The 24,945-nt window shown below is 34.3% G+C and overlaps 5 protein-coding genes and 1 long non-coding RNA gene across 6 annotated transcripts; 5 read left to right on the forward strand and 1 right to left on the reverse strand.

The window, feature by feature from the left end:
• The first annotated feature begins 720 nt into the window (after nt 1–720).
• Nucleotides 721–2,365, forward strand: LOC130014501 (1-aminocyclopropane-1-carboxylate oxidase homolog 1-like). The gene is made up of 3 exons (XM_050360387.2): nt 721–1,370; nt 1,447–1,768; nt 1,907–2,365. The coding sequence occupies exons 1-3, from the start codon at nt 856–858 to the stop codon at nt 2,159–2,161; spliced, it is 1,092 nt and encodes a 363-aa protein (XP_050216344.1). The 5' UTR covers nt 721–855; the 3' UTR covers nt 2,162–2,365.
• Nucleotides 2,366–2,414: 49 nt separating this feature from the next.
• LOC130015087 (1-aminocyclopropane-1-carboxylate oxidase homolog 3-like) lies at nt 2,415–2,785 on the forward strand. The gene is made up of 2 exons (XM_056104609.1): nt 2,415–2,559; nt 2,601–2,785. Exons 1-2 carry the CDS (start codon nt 2,415–2,417, stop codon nt 2,783–2,785), a joined length of 330 nt encoding a protein of 109 aa, XP_055960584.1.
• Nucleotides 2,786–5,926: 3,141 nt separating this feature from the next.
• On the forward strand, nt 5,927–7,507 carry LOC126667418 (1-aminocyclopropane-1-carboxylate oxidase homolog 3-like). Its single transcript, XM_050360388.2, has 3 exons — nt 5,927–6,522; nt 6,598–6,919; nt 7,048–7,507. Exons 1-3 carry the CDS (start codon nt 5,996–5,998, stop codon nt 7,300–7,302), a joined length of 1,104 nt encoding a protein of 367 aa, XP_050216345.1. The 5' UTR covers nt 5,927–5,995; the 3' UTR covers nt 7,303–7,507.
• A 1,172-nt stretch (nt 7,508–8,679) lies between these two features.
• LOC126667417 (1-aminocyclopropane-1-carboxylate oxidase homolog 1-like) lies at nt 8,680–10,161 on the forward strand. Its single transcript, XM_050360385.2, has 3 exons — nt 8,680–9,322; nt 9,404–9,725; nt 9,843–10,161. The coding sequence occupies exons 1-3, from the start codon at nt 8,796–8,798 to the stop codon at nt 10,095–10,097; spliced, it is 1,104 nt and encodes a 367-aa protein (XP_050216342.1). The 5' UTR covers nt 8,680–8,795; the 3' UTR covers nt 10,098–10,161.
• A 2,063-nt stretch (nt 10,162–12,224) lies between these two features.
• On the forward strand, nt 12,225–13,856 carry LOC126667419 (1-aminocyclopropane-1-carboxylate oxidase homolog 1-like). Its single transcript, XM_050360389.2, has 3 exons — nt 12,225–12,813; nt 12,894–13,215; nt 13,477–13,856. The coding sequence occupies exons 1-3, from the start codon at nt 12,299–12,301 to the stop codon at nt 13,729–13,731; spliced, it is 1,092 nt and encodes a 363-aa protein (XP_050216346.1). The 5' UTR covers nt 12,225–12,298; the 3' UTR covers nt 13,732–13,856.
• A 932-nt stretch (nt 13,857–14,788) lies between these two features.
• Nucleotides 14,789–24,408, reverse strand: LOC126667425 (uncharacterized). Its single transcript, XR_007638186.2, has 3 exons — nt 24,089–24,408; nt 23,359–23,622; nt 14,789–22,713 (listed from the first exon to the last, which is right to left on the reverse strand). It is a non-coding gene; the product is annotated as an uncharacterized LOC126667425 (long non-coding RNA).
• Between the last annotated feature and the right edge of the window lie 537 nt (nt 24,409–24,945).

The following is a 24,945-nucleotide window of genomic DNA, read 5'->3' on the forward strand; positions in this document are numbered from 1 at the left end:
ATTTTTGTTTAAAAAATGATTTGATTTTCTAAATTTTAAGATATAAGGAGAAAAATAAAATTTTAAAATTATTAAGCGTTAATTTAGAAAATGGAAAAATTCTAGACACTATTTTAATTTTTTTACTATTCAAAACCAGAGAGTGTGTTTCACTCTCGAAGGGAGAGGCTGATTTGATGCACTTTGACATAATTACGGGTCTGTTTAACCAAAAGCTTCAAATGCCAAGTTCAGGGGACAGATTGATCCTTTGTTCGATTGTATTACGTCATTTTTGTTCCTATAATAGTAAATAGACTTAATCACCTAAAAATGCACCATCTTTAATTTTTTTTTTCGTTTATGTCCATATCTTTTAAAATCTTCAATTTTAGCTAATTTTTCAATTTTCACTTCAATTGTAGCCATTTGTTCATATTAAAGTGGAAGAAAAATTTAAATACTTGTTCATATTATTTTATTATTTTAATTTGTATTTTTATTATAATAAATTTTAAATAATAATATGAGGTTGATTTGAATTTTTCCGCTTCAATTTGAACAATTAGCTACAATTCAAAATGAAAGTTTTTTTTTTGAAGATAAAAGTTAAAAAATGAGTTAAAATTGAAGATTTAAAAAATGTCACCATAAACAAAAAAAATCGAAAAGATAAAGGTATTTTTAAGCGATTAGCCTAGTAAATAAAGGCAAAAATGGAAAAGAATGATGAAAAAGAGGGAAAAAAAGTGTAAGCCACAATGGGATGATAAAAAATAAGAAAGTATGCTGGAAAATATAAAATGAACTCAGCATCAGAAAAGCCCTACTTAACGCCTCTCACTTTTTCTACTGTTTCTTTGTTGAAGAAAGAAGATGAATTGCACAAGTGAGCCTGAATATTGTCGATCAAGTGAATTAAAAGCTTTCGATGATTCAAAAGCTGGTGTTAAAGGACTCGTCGATGCTGGAATTACCAAAATCCCTCGAATTTTCCATCAACCTCCTCATCTTTTACATAATATTTCCCATACTGATAACAATTTCAGTTTTCCTACCATAGATCTTCAAGGTTTGCAAAATAGTGCAGATTCGCGCAAGGAGATTGTGGAAAAAGTTCGGGACGCGTCAGAAAACTGGGGATTTTTCCAAGTTGTTAATCATGGGATTCCTATCCATGTTCTTGAGGAGATGAAGAATGGAGTTCATCGATTTCACGAGCAAGATACTCAGGTGAAAAAGGGATATTATACTCGCGATTCGACTAAAAAGGTAGATTATGTTAGCAATTTTTATTTGTATAGATCACCAGCAGCTAATTGGAAAGATACATTGGCTATCCAAATGGCTCCTCATCCTCCAAAACCTGAAGAGATTCCACAAACTTGCAGGTATATATGCGCTATAGATTCGCAATTAATTTATTTTGAGTTTGAATTTATAAAACTCCTGATAGTATAATTGCAGAGATATATTGATGGAGTACTCCAAAGAAATAATGAAATTGGGGAAGTTATTGTTTGAATTGTTATCAGAAGCTCTTGGTTTGAAACCTAACCACTTGAAAGAAATGGATTGTGACAAAGGTCTTCTTGTTTTGTGCCATTACTATCCACCGTGCCCTCAGCCGGAATTAACCTTAGGCACGAGCAAGCATACCGATAATGACTTCCTCACTCTGCTCCTCCAAAATCATATCGGCGGCTTACAAGTGCTCCATCAAGATAACTGGATTAATGTTCCTCCCATGCCCGGTGCGATAGTGGTTAACATTGGAGATCTTCTGCAGGCAAGCTCTTCTAACTAGCAATGCGTAGTCAATTTTGGTTTATAAAATGATACTTTTTGAAATAGAAATCGCGTTACATTTTGATTTTCAACTTTATTGTAATTTTAGCTAAACTTGGATTTACTTGCTGATTTTCAGCTCGTATCAAATGACAAGTTTAAAAGCGTTGAGCATAGGGTGCTGGCGAACCGAGAAGAAGGAGCAAGAGTATCGGTGGCATGTTTCTTTAGTACAGATTTATTGTCTGCACCAAGACGTTACGGACCTATTAAGGAGCTATTATCGGAAGATAATCCTCCTAAATACAGAGAAACTACGGTCAAAGAATTTTCTGAACACCGTAATGCTAATGGCCTTAACGGAATTTCTTCTCTGCTTCACTTCAAGCTCTGAGAACTTGCAATCCAATCAACATGTAAAACTGGTTAGCAGTCTTATAATATTTGATCTTCGTGTCAACAGTATTTTTGATAAAATATCCCACATTGCTAATATAATGAGTTTGTGAAGCTAAGAGGTCAACCAATGACTAGTTCTTCTAGTCATCTTGGTTATGGTTCGATCCAAATCCATTATATATTGTCACGAGTTTGAACTTTTCTATCTGCTAATTTATAAATCTGGTATTCTGAAAATAATAATAATAATGTGCAGAGATATAGTGATGGAGTGTTTCAACTTTCAAGGATATAATGAAATTGGGAAACTGATTGTTGGAATTGTTAGCAGAAGCTTTTCATTTTGTGCCATTACTATTTACTATCCACCGTGCCCTGGCCAGGAATTAACCTGCAATTAAGCGAATGGTGCTTTCTATCTCTGCTTCTTCAAGATCATATCGGCGACTTACAAGTTGTCCGTAAAATTCACTGGATTGATGTTCCTCGCACGCCCTGTGCGCTAGTGGCTAACATTGGAGTTCTTCTACAAGCATATTCTCATGTGCGTAGCCGTTTAAGATTTGAGGCTAGTCTTTCGTCTTCCGTAAGAAAATTATCCGACTCGAGTAGACATTAGTATGAATATGGAATAAGTTTAAAAATGCCACTCCATAATTTAAAACTCAGTTAGGACACCTTGTAGTTAAACTAAACAAAAGTCATAAATAAGGACATTTGTCACAATTTAACGGGACACATATAATAGATGCGATATAAAAGTTGTTAATTTAATTTGTCTTAGAAATATCTATATTAAAATTGAAATTAATTTAAATTTAATTTTCTGAATTTAATTTTTTTATTTCAAATTCGCCATAATTAAAACTGTAACCGAAATTGGCCGGTTACCTACAAGTGGAACCGTCCCTTGGGCCGTCCCGGAATGGTTCCATAAATTTAAATGGTGGTCAGGGCTTGGTTCGTCAAATATGTGGTGCACGATGCTAAATCCTGGACAATTTTACAGCCACAAACTTTTATGGAGAGTGATAGCGACACAAAATGATTTTAAACTCATTTTCTGAATTGAAAATTAAGTAATTACGAATGCAGTTGTGGATGCCATGCCAATAAAAACATAAATTTTCAATTTTAAGCCACTAATTTTTTTGGGTAGAAAAATCTACTAATTTCAAAACGTCTCTTTTTTTTTCCCTCTACGTTCATGTTTGTATTGTGCTGAGAGTATTATTGAAGATAACGATAGATCATAGTCTTTATTATAGAAAAACAATGCATCTTCTTGACTATTTTTTTATTTTGGTTAAAACTTTTAAAATCGTCAATTTCAGCTTATTTATCACTTTTCTGCTTTTATTATTGTCATTTAGAAGTAGAAAAATCTTCAAATATGTCGATATTTAAAATTTTCGATATTAACAATATGAAAAATATATTTGAACTCTTTTCCGCTATAATTTGAACATGACTATAATTGAAATCGAAAAAAAAAGGCTAAAACAAAAGTTTTAAATGTTTGAACCATAAACGGAAAAAAAATTAATAAGATGAGGTATTTTTAATATTGTGTCTTATTTTTAAAATATGTTTTCCGTTCCATTTTAAAATCTATTTTTCTCTTTTATAATACCTCATATTATATTTTGTAGTACTTTCTAAATATAAATTTCTTTTTTTTATCATTTATTTAAATTAAAAACAATTTATAATTTATATTAATAGTCTTATAAATTTATAGATTTTCTGAACTCCAAGAATTCTAAATTTATGAATTTAATTAAATCCATAATTTATAAAATGTGATGTTTATTAATTTAGAGTTTTTATTGTTTCGAATGAATTTAAAGTCAATAAATTTATATAGATAATTTTTAAATATTATTACAATATTTCATGTATAAGAAATTAAATCATATCTCCTAGGTGAAAAATCAAATGAAAAAGATATAGAGAACAATGACTTTTAAAAATTTATAAATTTCCAGCACTCTTTATCATATCGATCGTTGTATTTATGCATCTAATTTTTTTCAATTCAAACGGTGCCTTAATAAATTTTACTTTTCTAACTCAAGTAAAATTCATTAATTTCTTCTTCTTATTATTAATTCCAATTGTATTTATTTTTATAATTAAATAAATATTTAAATTTAATTACTTAATGACCATAAAATCTTTAGTTATAAGCAATCAGTTTGTAAGAGATTAAAAAGGACTACTAAACTTTTTAGGGAAAATTAAACTCTGCACTTTTTTTTGAATTTTTTTATAAAAATACGTTTTAATTTTTTGATGTTGTAAAAATACTTTTTTTTTTAAAATACGCCATCTATCAATAATATACCAATGATCTACCAAAAGAGTATTTTTTGCAAAAAAATAATAAAATTAGAGCGTATTTTACAAATATTTAGCTGAAAATAGGTATTTTTATAACCATACTTATAATATAAGTTTTCAATTATCAATCTGTTTATTTACAATTACATTTTAAAAATCAATAGATAAAGCAAACCTTTATTTTAAGTAGAAAAATGTATACAAACCACTCTCATATCTTAATTTATAAAATATACTGCCATTTTAAAAATTATTTTCAACATAGTTTGAAACTGTACTAGACTCTTTTAGTAATTATTACCTATAAATTTTAGAATAACTAATGAGGATAGAATATCAATATACAAAAGTTAATTTAGTTTTTAATTTGTACGTAATTGAAATAATACTTTTTTAAAATGAAACGAGAAGGTGGTTAACAAATAAAGATGACTAAAAAGAGTGATTATTTACAACCAACGAAGGTTGGTCCACGTGCTAAGCGATTTGATATCGCTTAAGTAAGATTTCAGATTCGAGTTTTGTGAATGCAGAAATTCCAGCTGGCACACCCATCATGCCATTGCCAGGTGTGCGACGTGGGTCGGATCCGGATTAGTCAGGGCGAAGCTCTGAAAATCGGATGGACAACCAAAAAAAAGAGTGATTATTTCAGGGTAATTAATCCTGAAGATCATTGAACTTTCGATTTTTTTCATTTCAGTCATTAAACTATTTTTTTTTCATTTTGATCACTGAACTTTCATTTTTTTTCATTTTAGTATTTCAGGCCAAAAATGCTTAGGTGGCAACCGGAAGTTGACATGTGACAACCGGATTTTACAAGTTTTACCTTGAAAATTTATCACATGTACATAATTTCACTTTGAAAATGACTTTTTGGATCAAATATTGCATATATGGCAAGTTTTCAGGTTAAAAAAATTTAATTCCGGCTGCCACCTAAGCATTTTTGGCCTGAAAATACTAGAATGAAAAAAAATGAAAGTTCAGTGATCAAAATGAAAAAAAAATAGTTTAGTGACTAAAATAAAAAAATTCGAAAGTTCAGTGATCTTCAGGATTAATTACCCGATTATTTCATGTAACGGTTGTCTCATGTCATTCTTATAATAAGCTAATGAGTATTTGTAATATTTAAATATTCAACCATTTTTTATCTTTTATCATAAAATATCTTAAAATTGCAAATGTTTCATTGATTTCTTGTACGAGAGACGTGAAACAACCGTTATATTGAATAATTATTTATGAAAAAAAAGTGTGATTGGATAATTAAAAATAATATAAAAAAAGAGAGGAATTAATAACTTTAATATCCTACCATTTGATTTGAGCCCATTGACGTAAATGAGACGGAAAAGGAAAAAATGAAACTAATGGACAGGATATTAATTAAGGCATAATTACTGCCGAGTATTTATTAAGGCATTACTTTTTCTGTAGTCTCTCACTTTTTCTGCTAATTCTTCGCTGAAGAAAGAAAATGAATTCCAAAGTTGAGCCTGAATATTGTAGAGCAAGTGAATTAAAAGCTTTTGATGATACAAAATCTGGTGTTAAAGGACTCGTCGATGCCGGAATTACCAAAATCCCTCGAATTTTCCATCAACCTACGAATGTTTTACATAATATTTCTCATGCTCCTAATAATACTAATACAAAGTTCAAATTTCCTATCATTGATTTTCAAGGTGTCGAAAATAGTGCAGATTTGCGCAAGGAGATTATCGAAAAGGTACGGAACGCGTCAGAAAATTGGGGATTTTTCCAAGTTGTTAATCATGGGATTCCTATCAATGTTCTTGAGGAGATGAAGAATGGAGTTCATCGATTTCACGAGCAAGATTCCGAGCTGAAAAAACGATATTACTCTCGCGATTTAACTAAAAAGGTACTCTATAACAGCAATTTCGATTTGTATAGAGCACCAGCAGCTAATTGGAGAGACACGTTGGCTGTACAAATGGTTCCTAATCCTCCAAATACTGAAGAGATTCCGGCAGCCTGCAGGTATAAACTACAGATTCCCTGTAAATTTATTTTTATTATCAATATTAATCTGATTTCCTGACAAAAAAATTGCAGAGATATATTGATGGAGTACTCCAAGGAAATAATGAAATTGGGAAATTTAGTGTTTGAATTATTATCAGAAGCTCTTGGTTTAAAACCTAACCACCTGAAAGAAATGGATTGTGAGAAAGGTATTCTTGTTTTGAGCCATTACTATCCACCGTGTCCTCAGCCCGAATTAACCATCGGCACAAGCAAGCATGCCGATAATGACTTCCTCACTCTGCTCCTCCAAGATCATATCGGCGGTTTACAAGTTCTCCACCAAAATCACTGGATTGATGTTCCTCCCGTGCCCGGTGCCATAGTGGTTAACAATGGAGATCTTCTACAGGCAAGCTCCTCTAACAAAACCGATCATTTTCGAATTGAAATAGTTTGATTTTTCTGTCAATTCGGTATTCTCCTTGTAACTTAGTTTTGTAGATTTGCCTAAACTTAGATTTACTCGATGCTTTTCAGCTCATATCAAATGACAAGTTTAAAAGCAGTGAGCATAGAGTGCTGGCCAACTGCGAAAAAGAAGCGAGAGTATCGGTGGCGTGCTTCTTTACCACAGCTCTATTGTCTGTATCGAGACGTTACGGGCCTATTAAAGAGTTATTATCGGAAAACAATCCTCCTAAATACAGAGAAACTACCGTCAAAGAATTTGCTGACCACTTTAATGCTAAAGGCCTTGATGGAACTTCTGCTCTGCTTCATTTCAAGCTCTGAAAACTAGCTATCTCATCAGCTTGTATACTGGACTAGGCTTATAAAATTGGTAATTTATGTACAGAATGAAGTTTGTTGAAATGGTATTTTACCTCATGAATTTGTAAGCAAGATATAGCAAACTTTTGGGATGTGACCGAGTCACACGAGTTAACTTGAGCTATTCGAAATAAATTTGAAGTACTTGAAATTTATTTGGTATTAATCGAGTCGAGATTAAATAATTATCAAGTTGAATTTGATCAACATACTAGATACGATAAGCTAGCAAGTCTAATCAAACTATAGTTAATTTTATTTTTTTTATATATTAATTATATGAGTACATTTTTTTCATATTTGATACGTAATCCAAATAAGATTTTAGTATTTTAATATTTTAAAAAGTAAATATCAAGGATATATTTAAACTCTTCTAAGCGGAAAAACTACAATTTAAAAAAATTGATACAATCGAAACTATCCTTTTTTTAGAAAAAACATTGACGATTTTAAAATTTTAAAATATAGAAAAGAATAATATATTTCTGAATAATCAAACCTATGGTCAAGTCTGTGGTGCACAGTGCTCAATCGTGGACGTTTCTGCAGCCATAAGCTTTTATGGAGAGTGATTTATCTGCATTTTTTTGTTTCACTAATTTTATAAGTTTTAGCAGTATGGATTTTTTCTAGGTAGCAAAGTCATCCTCCTCTAGTAACCAACGAGCTATAGCTTAAATGCTATAAGCATTAGGGCACAAACTGTTGAGTGTGTTAAATTTCTCACTCAAACGCTCTCTTTTTATAATTATATATATAAAAAAATTCTTCTGTAGTTCTAATACAATGGCATGCTCAACTCAACCAACCAAATCCAACTTTTTTGCATAAATAATCTATAGCATCAATCAGCAGCGTAGCTAGAAAACATAGTTTGAGGAGCAAACTATAGGGAAAATAATCATAATTGATGATAAATCAATCAAGCTCGCAAGCTCCAAATCGAAAATTATTTTTCTAAACAAAGGCAACCTTTTTTTTTATAGCGGCATTGTGGACATGCATATAATCAAAGAACTATGCTAGTTTGTCTACTGCAACTCATGTTCAAAAGCTTTACAAATGGAAATGAACCATAAAACTTGCACATCACGTTATAAAAATATAGTATAGTATCAGAATTTGTTGTCAAAATAATTGTTTTCCTTAAAGTTGAACCGACAAACTTGGACACCAAGTTTATTTTAGATGTAGAAACTTGGAGACAGTTTTTTTATATATATAGAAACTTGGACACCAGCTAATTGATTATTTAATTAAAGACTTTTTATAGTTATTAGTCATTATCATTAATAAAAACCATATTATTTATAAATAAATCATATTAATTCATTATGGGGTGGTCACACTTTATATAGATGTGGTTTCCCTAAGAATTTATATGTTATCTCTAAACATAACTTTTTCTGTAGCTCTCTCCTTCAGTACGGTTTCAATCTAGAACAAAGAAAATGAATTGTACAATTGATGCTGAGTACTGTCGATCAAGTGAATTAAAAGCTTTTGATGATACAAAATCTGGTGTTAAAGGACTGGTCGATGCTGGAATTGCCAAAATCCCTCGAATTTTCCATCAACCTCCGAATGCTTTAGAAAACATTTCACATGCTCCCAAGGATACTGCTACCCAGTTCAGCTTTCCAATCATAGATCTCCAAGGCTTCGAAAATAATCCAATTTCACACAAGGAGATTATCGAAAAGGTACGAAATGCGTCGGAAAGTTGGGGATTTTTCCAAGTTGTTAATCATGGGATTCCTATCAATGTTCTTGAGGAGATGAAGGATGGAGTTCGTCGATTTCACGAGCAAGATACAAATCTGAAAAAGGGATATTATACTCGCGATACGACTAAAAAAGTTGTTTTTAATAGCAATTTTGATTTGTATACAGCACCAGCAGCTAATTGGAGAGATACGTTGGCTATCCAAATGGCTCCTCATCTTCCACAACCTGAAGACATTCCAGCAGTTTGCAGGTATATATGTGCTACAGATTTACAATTACATGTTCCTAGCTAATTTATAATTCTGATTTCCTGACGACAAAAAATCTGCAGAGATATAGTGATGGAGTATTTCAAGGAAATAATGAAATTGGGGAATTTATTGTTGCAATTGTTATCAGAAGCTCTTGGTCTGAAACCAGACCACTTGAAAGAAATGGATTGTGACAAAGGTCTTTTTGTTTTGTGCCATTATTATCCACCGTGCCCTGAGCCCGAATTAACCTTCGGCACAAGCAAGCACGCGGATGGTGACTTCCTCACTCTGCTTCTTCAAGATCATATCGGCGGCTTACAAGTCCTCCATCAAAATCGCTGGATTGATGTTCCTCCCACACCCGGTGCGCTAGTGGTTAACATTGGAGATCTTCTACAGGCAAGCCCTTCTAACTGAATTTTAAAAAGGAAATAGTCTTCCAAGGAGATAGAACTAAAATTACATTTTGCTTTTGAATTTTACACCGGCTAAAGTTTGGTTTACTTGATGCTTCAGCTCGTATCGAACGACAAGTTTAAAAGCATTGATCATAGGGTGCTGGCGAACCGTGAAGAAGAAGCAAGAGTATCGGTGGCATGCTTCTTCAGTACAGATTTATTGGCTGCATCAAGACTTTATGGACCGATTAATGAGCTCTTATCGGAAGATAATCCTCCTAAATACAGAGGAACCTCGATCAAAGAATTTTCTGAACGCTGTAATGCTAGAGGGCTTGATGGAAATTCTTCTCTGCTTTATTTAAAGCTCTGAAAACTTGTAATATGCAGAACTTATTAGTAATCTTATGAGTAATAATGGAATTTAAAGGAACCAATGACTCTCATCTCATCTCATCAGGCCAAGAACTAATAGTTGTTTATACTTTGTAGTATTGCTCTTTTTTGTTCGTCTAAGCCTGGCCACATTCTGGTTTTGGTTCGGACTCGATCCAAAGTTAGTCAAAATCTGAATCGGGTCAAAATTGGCCCGATCCTGGAGCCAACCGATTCAAAGCTGATTTCAATTTTCTGAACCATAAATGTTGATTTTGAATTGGAATTGGCAGATTTGATTTTGAAATTGAAAATTTTAATTAAAAAAAAGCTATCTTGTTCATCTCATGTGCTTGTAATTTTATGTCACATCTGCTAAAAATGTGATATAAAGTGTGTCGATTTTTAATCTTTATTTTTATTTTTATAAAATTGTGTTTGTCTCATTTTAATTTAGTTTAAATAAAAGTAATTGACTGTAATTTTTTTTTTGAATAGACCGGAACTAGTAATGCCTATTAAAACCGGTTGGTTCAGAGCCGGCTAAGAACCGCCCCTTAGACAGTTTTGAGCTGGTTCCATTAAATTAACAATTATAGACGGGAAATTTTGAATCAAAACCGTAGGTTCACGAACTATGACTGTGGCTAAATTCGTCAAATGTATGGTGCACAGTGCCCAGTCCTGGATCATTTTGCTACCATAAACTTTCATGGAGAGTGGTAGATAGTGTTTTAAAAACCAGACCGGATTAGCTAGTCGAACCAGACTGTGGTCCGATTTAAAATGCTAAAAACCCAAAATTCACTGTTAAACCGGGTTAGACTGGGTTAGATCGGATCAAACCAGATCGAATTAGTAAAAAGTCAGGGATGGACCGGTGAATCGGTAAAAAACCGGCAAACTGATATTTTTTTTATTTTTTAATATATTTAACCGATTGAACAGGCCATTAAATCGATTAAACCGAGAATTGATTTTGCCTCCGATTCAGTTTATAAAACACGGGTGGTAGCTACATAAAATTCTTTTAAATTCATTTTGGGAACGAAAAGTTAATTGAAATTATGGATTTATTGAAGTTTAGGTTTTTGGTAGCAATTTAAAACTCAATTGTTTGATAGATTGAGTAATTACAAAAGCAGTTATAGATGCCATGCCAAAATTGAATAATTACAAAATCATATATTTCCGATTGTTAGCCAACTTCGAAACGACTCTTTTTATTTTCTTTTTTGAGTATATGATCAATTATGTCCTTGAATTTATAATTTGAGATTAAATAATTCATTTTCAATAATTTCAATCGACTGATGATATTTTTTTTCAATTTTTAGATCAATTAAGAGCAATATTTTCTATTCTAAAATCAATTAAGAACAAATTGGATCATCTCACTCTCTAAACTTATTCATTTTATACAATAACTTCTTTAATTTATCAAAATATAAAGAGTACTATTTTTATATGATCAAAATAGTTGGAAGTGCGTTATTTATATATGAGTCGCAATTTTAAGGATCGGCCTGACCTTTTTTTTGGGAGGGGGGCGGGGGTTACACAAATACCGAAAAAATAAAAAATATTATAAAAATATTAGATAAAAGTTTTCTTTATAAAAAATAATATCTTTTTAAAATTATTTATAAAAATACTATCTCTTTGTATACAAAAATACAAATACAAATATTTAGTACAAATTCCGTATATAATCCAAATAATATGAACAATTCATTAATTTTGTATATAATTCGTATTTTATAAAAATTATATACGATTTTTAAAAAAAAAATTAGATCTGAAAATATCAGACCTGAAATTTAAAATCTGATATTTCAAATCCAAATTGAAAAAGATGAATGTTATGTGAGCGGTGGCGGCATGGAGAGCTTGCAAGCGGCGTGAAGACAACAACAGTGGTAGCGTGTTATTGATATAGCATAGGGTGTAATTTTCCTCTTGTTTTCTCTATGTTCACGGTTAAGATCACTAGTAAAAATAATGGCAAAACTAAGAAAATAGTGGCAAATAAAAGAGAATAAAATACAACTGTGAACCACAGTTAGCTAAATAAATTTAAAAAATAAAATTAATTCCGCATAACAAGACTGCTTACTGACTATTTTGGAACATTTATATGTAGCATAACTTTTTCTGTAGCTCTCCCCTTTCGTACTGTTTCCTTCAAGATCAAAGAAAATGAAATCCACATTTGAGCCTGAATATTGTCGATCAAGTGAACTAAAAGCTTTCGATGATACCAAAGCCGGTGTTAAAGGACTCGTCGATGCCGGAATTACCAAAATCCCTCGAATTTTCCATCAACCTCCGAATGCCTTGCACAATATTTCTGATACTAATACAAATTTCAGTTTTCCTATCATAGATCTCCAAGGTGTCGAAAATAGTGCAGATTCGCGCAAGGAGATTATCGAAAAAGTACGAGACGCATCAGAAACTTGGGGATTTTTCCAAGTTGTTAATCATGGGATTCCTATCAATGTTCTTGAGGAGATGAAAAATGGAGTTCATCGATTTCACGAGCAAGATTCCAAGCTGAAAAAAGGATACTATTCTCGCGTTTTAACTGAAAAGGTAGTTTATTACAGCAATTTTGATTTGTATAGTTCACCAGCAGCTAATTGGAGAGATACGTTGGCTATTCAGATGGTTCCTCATCCTCCAAAACCTGAAGAGATTCCAGAAACTTGCAGGTATGCGCTATAGATAATTCGGACTCAATTTAATTTGATTTTTAAGTTATCAATCTGATACTCCGAAACAAAAATTGCAGAGATATATTGATGGAGTACTCCAAGGAAATGATGAACTTGGGAAATTTAATGTTTGAATTATTATCAGAAGCTTTAGGTTTAAAACCTAACCACTTGAAAGAAATGGAGTGTGACAAAGGTCTTCTTGTTTTGACCCATTACTACCCACCGTGCCCTGAGCCGGAACTAACCTTAGGCACAACCCAGCATGCCGATAATGACTTCCTCACTCTGCTTCTTCAAGATCATATCGGCGGCTTACAAGTCCTCCATCAGAATCACTGGATTGATGTTCCTCCCATGCCTGGTGCCATAGTGGTTAACATCGGAGATCTTCTACAGGCAAGCTCCTTTAGCTACTCGTGTGTTAGGTAGCACAGACACTTCATTCAATCAACGTGTGTCCTGTTTTAGAATCGTTTCGAACACTTAACTTTTCACACACGAAACTTCATTTTTGACATCGGAAACTTTAATATTTTGGGTGTTCTGTTTCCTGTGTCCGTGTATGTGCTACCTAGCTTGTGTGCAATTGGTTTTTGGTTTGATTCGGATAAAATTTGGGCATGTTTTGATTTTCTAACATGTTATTTGTCTTTACAGCTCATATCAAATGACAAATTTAAGAGCAGTGAGCATAGAGTGTTGGCGAACTGTGAAGAAGAAGCAAGAGTATCGGTGGCATGCTTTTTCAGCACAGCTTTATTGTCTGTGCCAAAACTTTATGGACCGATCAAGGAGCTATTATCGGAAGATAATCCTCCGAAATACAGAGAAACTACAGTTAAAGAATATGCTGCTCACTTTAATGCTAAAGGCCTTGATGGAACTTCTGCTCTGCTTCATTTCAAACTTTAAAAATTAGCAGTCAGTCAACATGTATATTGAGCTGGTCTAATAAAGTAAGTTCATGAAATTGTATTATGCCTTATGAATTTGTAAGCAAGAAATACAAAAACATGGAAGAATATGCTTTTTTTTTCTTTTATAAATTACCTAAGTATCATTATTGTTTTATTTTTATTTCAGTATGTCTTTGATTCTGTATTTTGTTTTATCTATCCTTGATCTTCTATTGATTCATGATAACCAACTATACACTCCGGCATGGATCGATTTGTTATATGTTTTAAAATAAGGACATAACATAGTACTAGCTCAAATTGAAGGGGTTATAATTGAAAGAATTCAGAAAATTTCGGACGAGTAGACATAGAATAAGGAGACTCTTATGTTAAAACATGTACACCTTAATCACACGTCGCCTTACAAATTTAAAAAGGTAAAATTTTACAGCACTTTTAATCAGATCTAGCCATCAACCTGATTTTTCAAAAGAATTCAACATGTATACACAAAATCAGCTCGAAATCTTCATCAATCCAACAAAATCACATCCGGACTAATCAAAAAACTTGAATATAAAATCGAACAAATCCTAAATAGTTTTGATCGAATCAAAAATCAACACACTCGAGTAAATGTGGAAAAATGATGATTTTTCGGTGGAGGCCCAAAGATCGCCGCCTCTTAATCCTTTAGCACATAAATTTTCTCTTATTCTAACTTTCTCTTTCTAAAATGTACATCTAGGCATGAATTTTTGGAGGGTATAGCCAACATTGAATTTGTAAACTCATCTAAAGCACATAAATTTTCTCTTATTCTAACTCTCTTTCTAAATTGCACATCTAGCATGAATCTGTGGAAGGTATTAACCAACACTGAATTTGTAAACTCTTTAACATACTTAGTTAGGTCCAATTTATAATTTTATTTTTTTATGTTAGACTCGGTTTTTAACCTAAAACTTTAATAATTATTTTTGCTTTCAAATGGTATTCACGTTATTAAATATACATTTTATTAACAAATGTTTTCTTTTTGCTATTATCTCTGCTGATATCGCAACGCATAACATACACATGACATTTTATTCAATTAAAATTCAAATGGTCTATTTCAACTCGGAACTTGACATTATAAAAATGGATAATCCTCTGAAAAAACCTCCACCTTTTAGCCCCAATTTATTTGCACCATCACATTGTAAAATCACCAATTTTATCCAAATTATAACCTTTTGTTTTCAATTGCACCCTAACCGAAATTGGCACACGCTTTTTTGACACATAGAAAGCCATGTCAGCAAATTCATTGTAATTACCCTATAGCCCTTGCTTATTCATCGGCTGACATATTATTTAAAAAATTAAAAATAATAATTAAATTTTTATTTAAACTTAAGGAACTCTTTTGCTCTTTTTACATTATGTTATTAGTTAATCTTAAATAATCACACTTACCTTAATTAATCATAATTAACTTTAATTAAAACCTAATCCTAATTAAACCTAATCAATTAAACCTAATTAAACCTAATTAACCTGATTTCAAAACAAAAACCTGATTAACCTAATAAACTAACCCAATCTTAATCTTCCTTTACCTTCAGCCGAACCCAGCACCTGCAACCACCTAAAACTAAAATCTTAAACTCAAAGATTACAAAACAAAGAAAAAAATGACAGTGGTAAACACCACATCTGCAAGAACACAAAAAGAATTGATCATATTAAAAAATCCCATCAGCCACTACATCTTCAATCTCATGCCAAGTCGCCACGCTTCCAATCCTATCTTTCATCGGAGAAAAAAATCAAAGAAACGAAAGGTCTGCTCGAACACTTATCCACAAAATTTTATCCACAGAAGAAAATTTGCCGTGCTCGAACAGCGCTCATAGGTGGTGGTGCGAACGAAAGATGCATGGTGATGATGGATTGTTGCAGGCGAAGATGGTTGTGAAAAGGAGAAGAAGAAAATGGCTGGCGGCGGGTTGGATGTTGTATGAATTAGGGTTATTTGTTTGGTTAATTAAAGTTAGAGGAAAAATGCAAAACAAAATTCCTATAGTTTTAAAAAGTGTAAAAAAAAGTCCATATAGTTTTAAATAAAAAATTAATTATTATTTTAATTTTTTAAATGACATGTCAGTTGATGATTAAGCAAAATTAGCTGACATGACTGCCATGGTGTCAATTTTTTTAGGTTAGGGTGCAATTGAAAACGAAGGGTCATAATTTGGATAAAATTGGTGATTTTACAACGTGAGGGTGCAAATGAATTGAGGCTAAAAGGTGAAGGTTTTTTCAAAAGATTTGCCTAAAAAAATCAATAACAAAAAAGTTTATTTCATCATTTTTTAAATAACGCTAGATATCATTTTTAAATGATAAGATCATTTTAGGCCAAGTTTAAAAAAAAACGAGCGATATATTTAGCCAAGTGCTTATTTAAGTATTGGTGCGACTTAGGAACATTTGTTTTTTTAGGTTTAATCACACAAATAACCCACCTTTTAGCCCCTTTTCAGATGCACCCTGACGTTGCGATTTTGTCAGCTGCATCCTGATTCACACCTTTGGTTTTCAATTCCACCCTCAAGTACAGTGGCGTAACCAGAAATCAAAATTAAGGGGGGTAAAATAGAATTGTTTTTATATAATATACAAAATTTGAAAATTTGTTAAAATTAAGGGGGTCAATATGTAGTAATTGTCTAAATAACATGATAATTTTTTTAAAAATTACTTAGAAAATCTGCCTTTTTGAAAGAATAAGAGGGGCAAATGCCCCTCTTACTTTCTATGTGGCTCCGCCACTGCTCAAGTACTAAATTGATCTCTTCTCCATTTTAAAAAAAGTTAAAATAAGTCATTCATTTTTAACTTTTTGTGTGGAAAAGAGTCCAATTTGATTTTGAGGGTGGAATTGAAATCAAAAAGTGCGAATTAGGGCGCATCCTCACAAAGAAGACCTTTGAAGCTCCTGAAGTTCAACAATGGGTTCAACAGGAATGGAAACCTACAGCAGGTCTATTGGTGGAACGGGTCTCCTTCAGCTTATTTTCATTCGCCTTCGAGAACAAGACCGACTATGATAAAGTACTCGCGCAACGGCCATGGAATATCCTGCACCAGCATATGGTTATTAAAGAATGGCCAACTCATAAAAACATCAACCATATTCAATTTAGAACCACCATCTTCTGGGTCCAGATTCATGGCCTCCCTAGGAATCAAATTACAGCAATGAATGCTACCAAATTAGGGGCTATGTTCCACAGGCTACTGGAAGTTGATATTGATGCAACTAACCCTATCTGGAGACAGCAATTCTTGCGTCTTAAGGTGGAGATTCTAGCTAATAAACCATTTGCAAAGGGCATCATGACTAACCCTAATACTCCTGCTGCGGTCTGGGTTGATTTCAAGTATGAAGGTTTCCCAGATACTTGTTTTTATTGTGGCCGTATGGGTCATATGATTCGTGCTTGCAGGTACCGGCTGGATAATGAAGCTCAACGCATCTACATGCAACCTGGGCAACCTCTCCCTTATGGGCCATTTCTAGGAGCTGCACCACTGCTACATAGCTCTTTGGTCCGAAATAAGAGTGACTATGATGCCCATTTCCAGGCAGACACTCGCCGGCCGCAGCACTGCCGTCAAGTTCCGCTACATTTTCCGGCTGAGCAGAACACCAACACCAATCCGGCTGTCACAACCCCTCTGCCATGCATGCCACAGTATCCATGCACAACTACCATTTCAAATGACGAGGTAGTGGAAAGCACTATGATGGTTAAGCCGCCACAAATCTTACTGTCAGATGATTCTACAGCATTTGAGGGTACACGTGCCCCGACAAAAGGTAAGTACCCCGCTATCCAAGAACCATCTTTCCAATTTACTGCACAATCCAAAACACCTGGCATTAATACCACAGCTCCTTCACCTGCCTTACTTACCAAAGCACTCCTTGACTTCTCTAAAGGCATTATCATTAACCCAATATATACAACTGTTCCCGCTACACATCCTATCCTGCAGAACCCACCCCCTAAACAATATGGCCCAACTAGAAGCCCAAAACCTGTTTTTCTCCCCCAGCATCTCATTCATATTCTAAGCCCACATTTGAAAGCCAAATTTCTAAATGGAGGCCCACACATTATGCTGGCTGAGATAGAACAGATTGAAGTATGTTTGGATCTCTTATATCGCAATAATCCACACTGTGCCAATGGTTCAACGGACTGCAATGCAGCTTATCAAGAGGAAATCCTCACTCTCTTCCAAGAAGCCTGCATTGATGATTACAACACGAATCCCATACTTGGCATGGCACTGAGAAACAAATATTGTCAGGAATCTTCCTCTTCTGCTGTAAAGACCCAGACCACATGGACTCGAATTGTTCGTCATGAAGCTTCTACTCTTTACCAGTCTGATTCCATGGCAATGCAGGTAGTAGAGGGTAAGCGAAAGATTGATTGGGTCACACATCATGAACAAGATCATCTTAAAATCAGCAAAACAATGCACACAGCAGCAGAAACCAACTATACCTTGCCAGACTTTTTCAACTCTGCAGGTCAACTGCCAGTTATTATTGAAGAATTGGAAGAACCCTTCAACACAGACAGCTTCTTCTGGGATGAGGAGACCACCCCTAATGGGTCTCCAAAGGATCCATGAAGCTGATTTTCTGGAATTGTCAGGGGTTGGGGAATCCCCTGACAATCCAGCAACTAAAGACTATGTGCAAAACTGCCAATCCAGATATGGTCATTTTAGTTGAAACAAAAAACAAGTTGGATAAAACCCTTTCACTGACAAAGGCCTTAAAGTTCCAGAAACATTTTGTGATCGAGCCTCAAGGAAACTCGGGAGGCATGGCCCTATTTTGGAATCTGGATATACAGGTTCAAATTCATCAATATGATACTTATTTTGTAGCTATGTCAATCATAGATCAATTTGATGTTTGTTTTGATTTAGTTAGTTGCCATCTAAACACCAAACAATCAGTGCGGGATGGGCAATTTCAATGTCTAGCTAGCTTAAAGAATCGGCTTTGTCAGTCTTTTGTTTTTGTGGGGGACTTTAATGATGTCTTAGATCAAACAGATAAGTTAGGAGGTCTGCCCTTTGATCCAAACCAGCATGTAATTTTTCAAACCTTTATTTTCAATATGAATATGCATAGTTTAAGCTATTTGGGTTCTGATTATACTTGGAGCAACCGTAGAGCACATCCATACCTTATCCAAGAGAGAATTGATCGTGTTTTTGCTAGCCCAAACTGGTTACAGCACCATATTCATGCACAAGTCCAGCATTTAGATGTGATTGGATCAGATCATTGTGCCCTTCTGTTTACAACGGATACCACTATACCTCGCCCAAAAGGCATGTTTCATTTTGATAAACATTGGCTCAAGCATCCACAAATTCACCAGATCATTGAAGAAGCATGGAATTTCAACTCCAATGGCTCTCCAATGTATCAGCTTTACCAAAAATTAAAAAATGTCCGTCATTCTCTTGTCAAGTGGAATAGTGACTCCAAAACAAACGCAAAAACCAAAATTCAACAGCTAACGCAACAATTACAAAGTGCGAAATCCCAACCACCAGTGTATATTCATTGGCCATATATCAGACAACTGGAGCAGCAACTATATGAGGCACGCAAACAGGAGGATGACTTTTGGAGACAATCAAGGCAGACTTGGCTACAACAGGGGGATCAAAACACAAAATACTTCCATGCCAGCACCATGCATCGTAGGAGGAAGAATACTATTCTTGGTTTAACTGATCCCCATGGAAATTGGACCACACAGCCTCACATGATTCGACAACTAATACTGGAGCATTTCAAGGATCAATTTACCTCCACATTTCAAAGTTCGCAAACACAGGTAAACAATCCAGTCCCAACTAGAGTCAATTTCGATATGAATTTGGCATTATGTAGACCAGTTTCAATCCAGGAAATTTCAAATGCTACCTTCTCCATTAATCCTTCCAAAGCCCCAGGGAGTGACGGGTTTACCTCCTTGTTCTACCAAAATTTCTGGTATCTCATCCAAAATGACATTATACTATCGATTCAAAACTTCTTCCAAGGGGGTCACATATTGACTAGCTTAAACCATACAATCATTGCCCTAATCCCTAAAATCCCTAAACCTCTCATAGTCTCCGATTTTCGACCCATAAGCCTTTGTTCAGTCTTTTACAAGATAATATCTAAAATCCTTACATCCAGACTTCAAAACATTGTACCTGTCTTAACTTCCCAAAATCAAAATGCTTTTACAAAAGGGTGGTCCATTTCGGACAATGTCCTACTGGCCCATGAACTGATTCACTATTTGAAAACCCGACCTTCAGGAAACACCCATTTCATGGCTCTAAAATTAGATATCAGCAAAGCCTATGACCGGCTGGAGTGGCCATACATTCATTCTATTCTTACTGCTTGGGGTTTCCACCCCATCTTTATTAAATGGATCATGAAGTGTATTACATCTGTAACGTACTCAGTCCGAATTAATGGATCCTCCCACGGTTTCTTTAAACCAACTCGGGGCATAAGACAAGGAGATCCAATGTCTCCTTTGATATATGTCCTATGTTCTGAAGGCTTGACTCAGATAATCAGTTCAGCAATCCTAGATAAATCCCTCCAAGGCATTAAACTCAATTACAGATGTCCAACAATCACCCATTTGCTTTTTGCGGATGATACCATAATCTTCTCCAAGACCACCCTTCCTGCAATCTTAAACATCCAGCTTATCCTCAATACATATGCCCAACAAAGTGGTCAGTGTATCAATTACAAAAAATCTTCAGTTTTCTACAGCGCAAATGTAGATGAGTACCAAAGGCAGCTATATACTGAGATGTTAGGCATTCCGCAAAATGCAATTCAGGAAAAGTACTTGGGCCTTCCGTATCAGATTTTGAGATCCAAAAATCAGACCTTCTCACACATCATCTCTGCTATTGCTTCAAAATTAGCCGGATGGAAAGAAAATTTTTTATCCTCAGCAGGGAAGGAAATTATGATTAAAGCAGTTGCAATGGCTATCCCAATTTATGGCATGATGTGTTTCAGACTTCCACAGTCTCTTTGCCATCGTATTCACCACCTAGTTAGGCAATTCTGGTGGGGTCAGAAAGAATCTGAAAAGAAAATATGCTGGATAGCTTGGAGTAAGATGAGCCACAGAAAATGGGAAGGGGGTCTAGGGTTTAAGGATTTGCAAGCATTCAATCAAGCCCTTTTGGGTAAACAATTCTGGAGAATTATGAAAAATCCTAACTCTTTGCTTTACAAAGTCTATCAAAGCAAGTATTTTCCTTCTTCTACAATACTCGAGGGCAGATTGTCTGGACGGCCATCATGGGGATGGAGAAGTTTGCTTTGGGGTAGAGATCTCCTTATGAAAGGATTGCGCTGGCAAATTAACAGTGGATCATCACTCCAATACTTTCGGGATCCCTGGATACCGGGGTCTTACCCCTTTCTTCCAAAACCCTTATTTCTACAGACACCGCTCTCAGGAAGGATATCGGAGTTAATTAATCCAGTCACACGGGATTGGAATTCAGCATTAATCTTGAACACATTTGTGAAAGAAGATGCTGACAGAATTCTTGCTCTACCATTACCTTACTGGCCTCATGAAGATAGACTGATTTGGCACTACAAACCTGACGGAGAATATACAGTCAAGTCTGGATATCATATTGCTCTCAATAACGGATTCAGAGAATATACTTCGCTGATACCCCAATTATCCAAACAGGACTGGAAATACATATGGGAGTTATCATTACCAAATAAAATCAAGATATTCATTTGGCGATGCATACATGATGGTTTGCCAACGGGAGCTGCACTCCATCAACGACTTCTTCTTCCCCCAGAATGCTCTTACTGCACTGAACGTGAAACATTAACCCACCTCCTATTTACTTGCCCATTTGCTAAACAAATATGGTTTAAAGGACCACTCCATTATCGATCAACTGCTGACATTTCATCAAATTTTGCAACCCAATGGAAGAAAATTACAATGCAGCTTAAAGATCTCGACCCTGCTAACAAAGCCATAACTATCTTTGGCTTTTCTTTGTGGCACATCTGGAAAGCCAGGAACAACCTCATTTTCAAAGATGATATACCCACACCTGAGGACACAATCCACAGTATTTTAAGGGACGCAGAAGAATTCCAGCAGTCCATGGAAAAATCACTGATTCCTCATCCTTGTAGATCAAGCAATCACATTCACATCACAAATATCCAAGGAATTCCGACAGAATTTATAAAGCTAAATTATGATGCTGCTGTCGATGCACAAAAGAAAAGAGGTTTTGTAGGAATTGTGTCTAAAGATGAACATATGTGCTTGAAAGGTAAGTTCTCGGCAGCATACAGATTTATTTGGGACCCGGGAATTTTGGAAATGTTGGCTCTTCGAGAAGCAATGAATTGGGCAATTTCAAAAGGTTGGAAAAATACAATCTTCGAAGGTGATGCTCTCCAAATTACCACTATCATCAAATCTCAAAAATGCTCCATAGCAAGTCTTCAAGGTGTTTGTGCAGATATCTGGCATCTTCAAAATTCCTTCGATAATATTGTCTCCCAATCAGTACCTCGACAACAAAACATAGAAGCGCATAATTGGGTGCAGCAGGTTAAACGTTGTATCCTCCCTTAGTTAAGTTTTGTGTTTCTTATTTTGTATTGTACTTTGAATGATCCTTCAATAATATATCTCCGTTAAAAAAAAAAATAAATTAGTTGTGTTTTAAATTTTTTATGGACCAAGTCATTACTGCTTAGCTAAATTAACATGGATAAAACACTAAAACTACGTCGTTGACGTTGAATTTTCAGTATTAATTACATCATGGCCGATGTAAATAGAAGAGGGTGTGGTGTGTGGTCCATGAACCTCACCTTTTTCTGAAAAAAAGTAATAATAATAATATATGTATTAGTCTACAAACTTTTTTAAACTCTTTTATTGAAAACAAGGGTTTTACTATTCGCCGCTCATTTTACTTAACATCGCCTATGCAAAAGATATTTCTACCATTCTAACAAAATTTTCTAAAAAAAGTTCTCTCAACTCATTCGAACACATTCGAACAAATACGTAAAAAGTCGATTTAAATGACGGACAACGAGTACAATTCGTCGGATAACGAGTATCGACATTCAGAAACAAATTTTTCCTGTTTTCCGAGGTAAAAAATAATTTTTTTTAATTTTTTTATGTTATTTTAGGGGGGGACGACCCCAATTCACGTCCCCTCCGGAGGAGGGGACGCCGGCGTCCGACGTCCCCTCCTCCGGAGGGGACGTGAATCGCCATGTCCCTTCCAGAGTCCCTTTCGGAGGAGGGGACGCCGAAATCCGGTGCGGACGCCGGACGTCCCCTTGAAGGGGGACTGTCCCCCTTCAAGGGGATATTTCCGGCTGCGACTCGCAGCCGTAAATTATTTTTTAAAAAAAAATGTTAAAATAATAATTTTCTTATTTTTAATAATTTCAGTGATTTTTTTAACAACATTATTAAATTAATTAAAATCATTTAATTATATTTACCTGATGACGAGTCGCCAACGAACCGACCACCTGCACCCTTCTTCCGTTTAGAAATGTAATTTTTTTCACTTGGCTCGTCCTCTGAGCTATTAAAATCATCAGACTCTCTAAGATCATCAACTGACATGCGCCTGTTATCGGGAGAAGTATGCGTCGGTTGGTTCTTTCGTCGAGCTGAGACAGAAATTTTACGCGTAGCAACGTGACGGGCTCCCGACCCACCTAATTCTGGGGCAAAAACGACTTCCCTCTACGTTTTCCGCCCTGCAATTATAAAAATTTAAATATAAGTTATAGAAATAATATATAATATATATTATATCGAATAAATTCCTAAAATCATTTAACTTATTTAAAATAATTATTTATTTTATAATTTTTTTAAAATAAAATAAAATAATTATTAATTTTATAATTTTTTTTAAAATAATTAAAATAATTTCCGGCTGCGACTTTTCAGTCGCAGCCGGAAAACCAGACGTCCGGAGAGAACGCCAGACGTGTTCGTCCCCTCCTCAGGAGGAGACGGGGATCTCCCACGTCCCCTCCTGAAGAGAAGACGAACCACGTCTCCTCCTCAGAAGTGGACGTGGGAGAGGGGACGTGGTTCTCCCACCGGAGGGGACGCCGTTTTCCAGCATCCTCTCCTCCGGAGTGGACGTGAAATGGAGACGTTCCCTCTAAAACTGAATAAAAAAAATTTATTTCAAAATTTTTTAAAAAAACTTACCAGGAGTTGTCGATTTTCATCTCGTTCGAAATCCGATATTGCTGTAGAATATGAGTTTGAATATGGTTGAATGAGTTGAGAGGATTTAGGTTTTTGTTTATGATTTAGTTTTCTATTCAAAAAATAAAAAGGGTAAAAAGGTAATGTGTATGAGCTGTGTTAAGTAAAAACTGGCGGTGTTTAGCAATTCAAAAAAACAATCAACAAAATAAGAAGATTACGACTTTCTTATTTATCAAATAAAAATATTAATAAACATTTTACTAATTGAAATGATCATAAAATAGTTAACTCTTTTCAAAACCTATATATTTAGTTTATTAATTGAAAAATAAAAATCAGTCAGTGCAAATTTAAATTTTAAACAATTAAAGTAAAAATTTCATTAAGATTTATATAAAGTATAAATATACAACATGAACATGCATATATATTTATATATTTTACTTATTAATTACTATTAAATTTTAAATGAATATATTTGTTTTTATTTTTACTAGAATGATTAAAGTAGTAGAATGAGTGAATTAGTAGTTGAATTAATATTTAATAGTATAAAATATATTTAATAGTGTAAGCCACGATATAATTATTCAATATTTTTAGAATTTAAAAATTTAAGTTGTAAAAAATTAAATTTATAGTTTTATAAAAAAACACTATGAATTTGGCGGTTTGACTCATTATACCCCCTCAAATGAGATGTTAAATAATGTTTGGCTTATTTTATACATATTGGAGCTGATGTGATAGAAAATTATCGTATAATTTAAAGTTCAAAGGGTAAAACAAATCATAATGCCAAATGAGTGTTTAGTTTTTTTTGGGACAAGGACTCACTCTACCGAGCCGAAATT

The sequence above is a fragment of the Mercurialis annua genome, linkage group LG2, assembly GCF_937616625.2.
Source record: "Mercurialis annua linkage group LG2, ddMerAnnu1.2, whole genome shotgun sequence".
Lineage (NCBI taxonomy): Eukaryota > Viridiplantae > Streptophyta > Magnoliopsida > Malpighiales > Euphorbiaceae > Mercurialis > Mercurialis annua.

What these genes read in the sequence shown, in the direction of transcription:
- LOC130014501 (XM_050360387.2), top strand. Translation starts at nt 856, where the DNA reads ATGAATTGCACAAGTGAGCCTGAATATTGTCGATCAAGTGAATTAAAA. An exon ending in GAGATTCCACAAACTTGCAG is followed by an intron (nt 1,371 to 1,446) that starts GTATATATGCGC and finishes GTATAATTGCAG; the next exon opens with AGATATATTGATGGAGTACT. An exon ending in ACATTGGAGATCTTCTGCAG is followed by an intron (nt 1,769 to 1,906) that starts GCAAGCTCTTCT and finishes GCTGATTTTCAG; the next exon opens with CTCGTATCAAATGACAAGTT.
- LOC130015087 (XM_056104609.1), top strand. Translation starts at nt 2,415, where the DNA reads ATGTGCAGAGATATAGTGATGGAGTGTTTCAACTTTCAAGGATATAAT. An exon ending in CCCTGGCCAGGAATTAACCT is followed by an intron (nt 2,560 to 2,600) that starts GCAATTAAGCGA and finishes TGCTTCTTCAAG; the next exon opens with ATCATATCGGCGACTTACAA.
- LOC126667418 (XM_050360388.2), top strand. Translation starts at nt 5,996, where the DNA reads ATGAATTCCAAAGTTGAGCCTGAATATTGTAGAGCAAGTGAATTAAAA. An exon ending in GAGATTCCGGCAGCCTGCAG is followed by an intron (nt 6,523 to 6,597) that starts GTATAAACTACA and finishes AAAAAATTGCAG; the next exon opens with AGATATATTGATGGAGTACT. An exon ending in ACAATGGAGATCTTCTACAG is followed by an intron (nt 6,920 to 7,047) that starts GCAAGCTCCTCT and finishes GATGCTTTTCAG; the next exon opens with CTCATATCAAATGACAAGTT.
- LOC126667417 (XM_050360385.2), top strand. Translation starts at nt 8,796, where the DNA reads ATGAATTGTACAATTGATGCTGAGTACTGTCGATCAAGTGAATTAAAA. An exon ending in GACATTCCAGCAGTTTGCAG is followed by an intron (nt 9,323 to 9,403) that starts GTATATATGTGC and finishes AAAAATCTGCAG; the next exon opens with AGATATAGTGATGGAGTATT. An exon ending in ACATTGGAGATCTTCTACAG is followed by an intron (nt 9,726 to 9,842) that starts GCAAGCCCTTCT and finishes TTGATGCTTCAG; the next exon opens with CTCGTATCGAACGACAAGTT.
- LOC126667419 (XM_050360389.2), top strand. Translation starts at nt 12,299, where the DNA reads ATGAAATCCACATTTGAGCCTGAATATTGTCGATCAAGTGAACTAAAA. An exon ending in GAGATTCCAGAAACTTGCAG is followed by an intron (nt 12,814 to 12,893) that starts GTATGCGCTATA and finishes CAAAAATTGCAG; the next exon opens with AGATATATTGATGGAGTACT. An exon ending in ACATCGGAGATCTTCTACAG is followed by an intron (nt 13,216 to 13,476) that starts GCAAGCTCCTTT and finishes TTGTCTTTACAG; the next exon opens with CTCATATCAAATGACAAATT.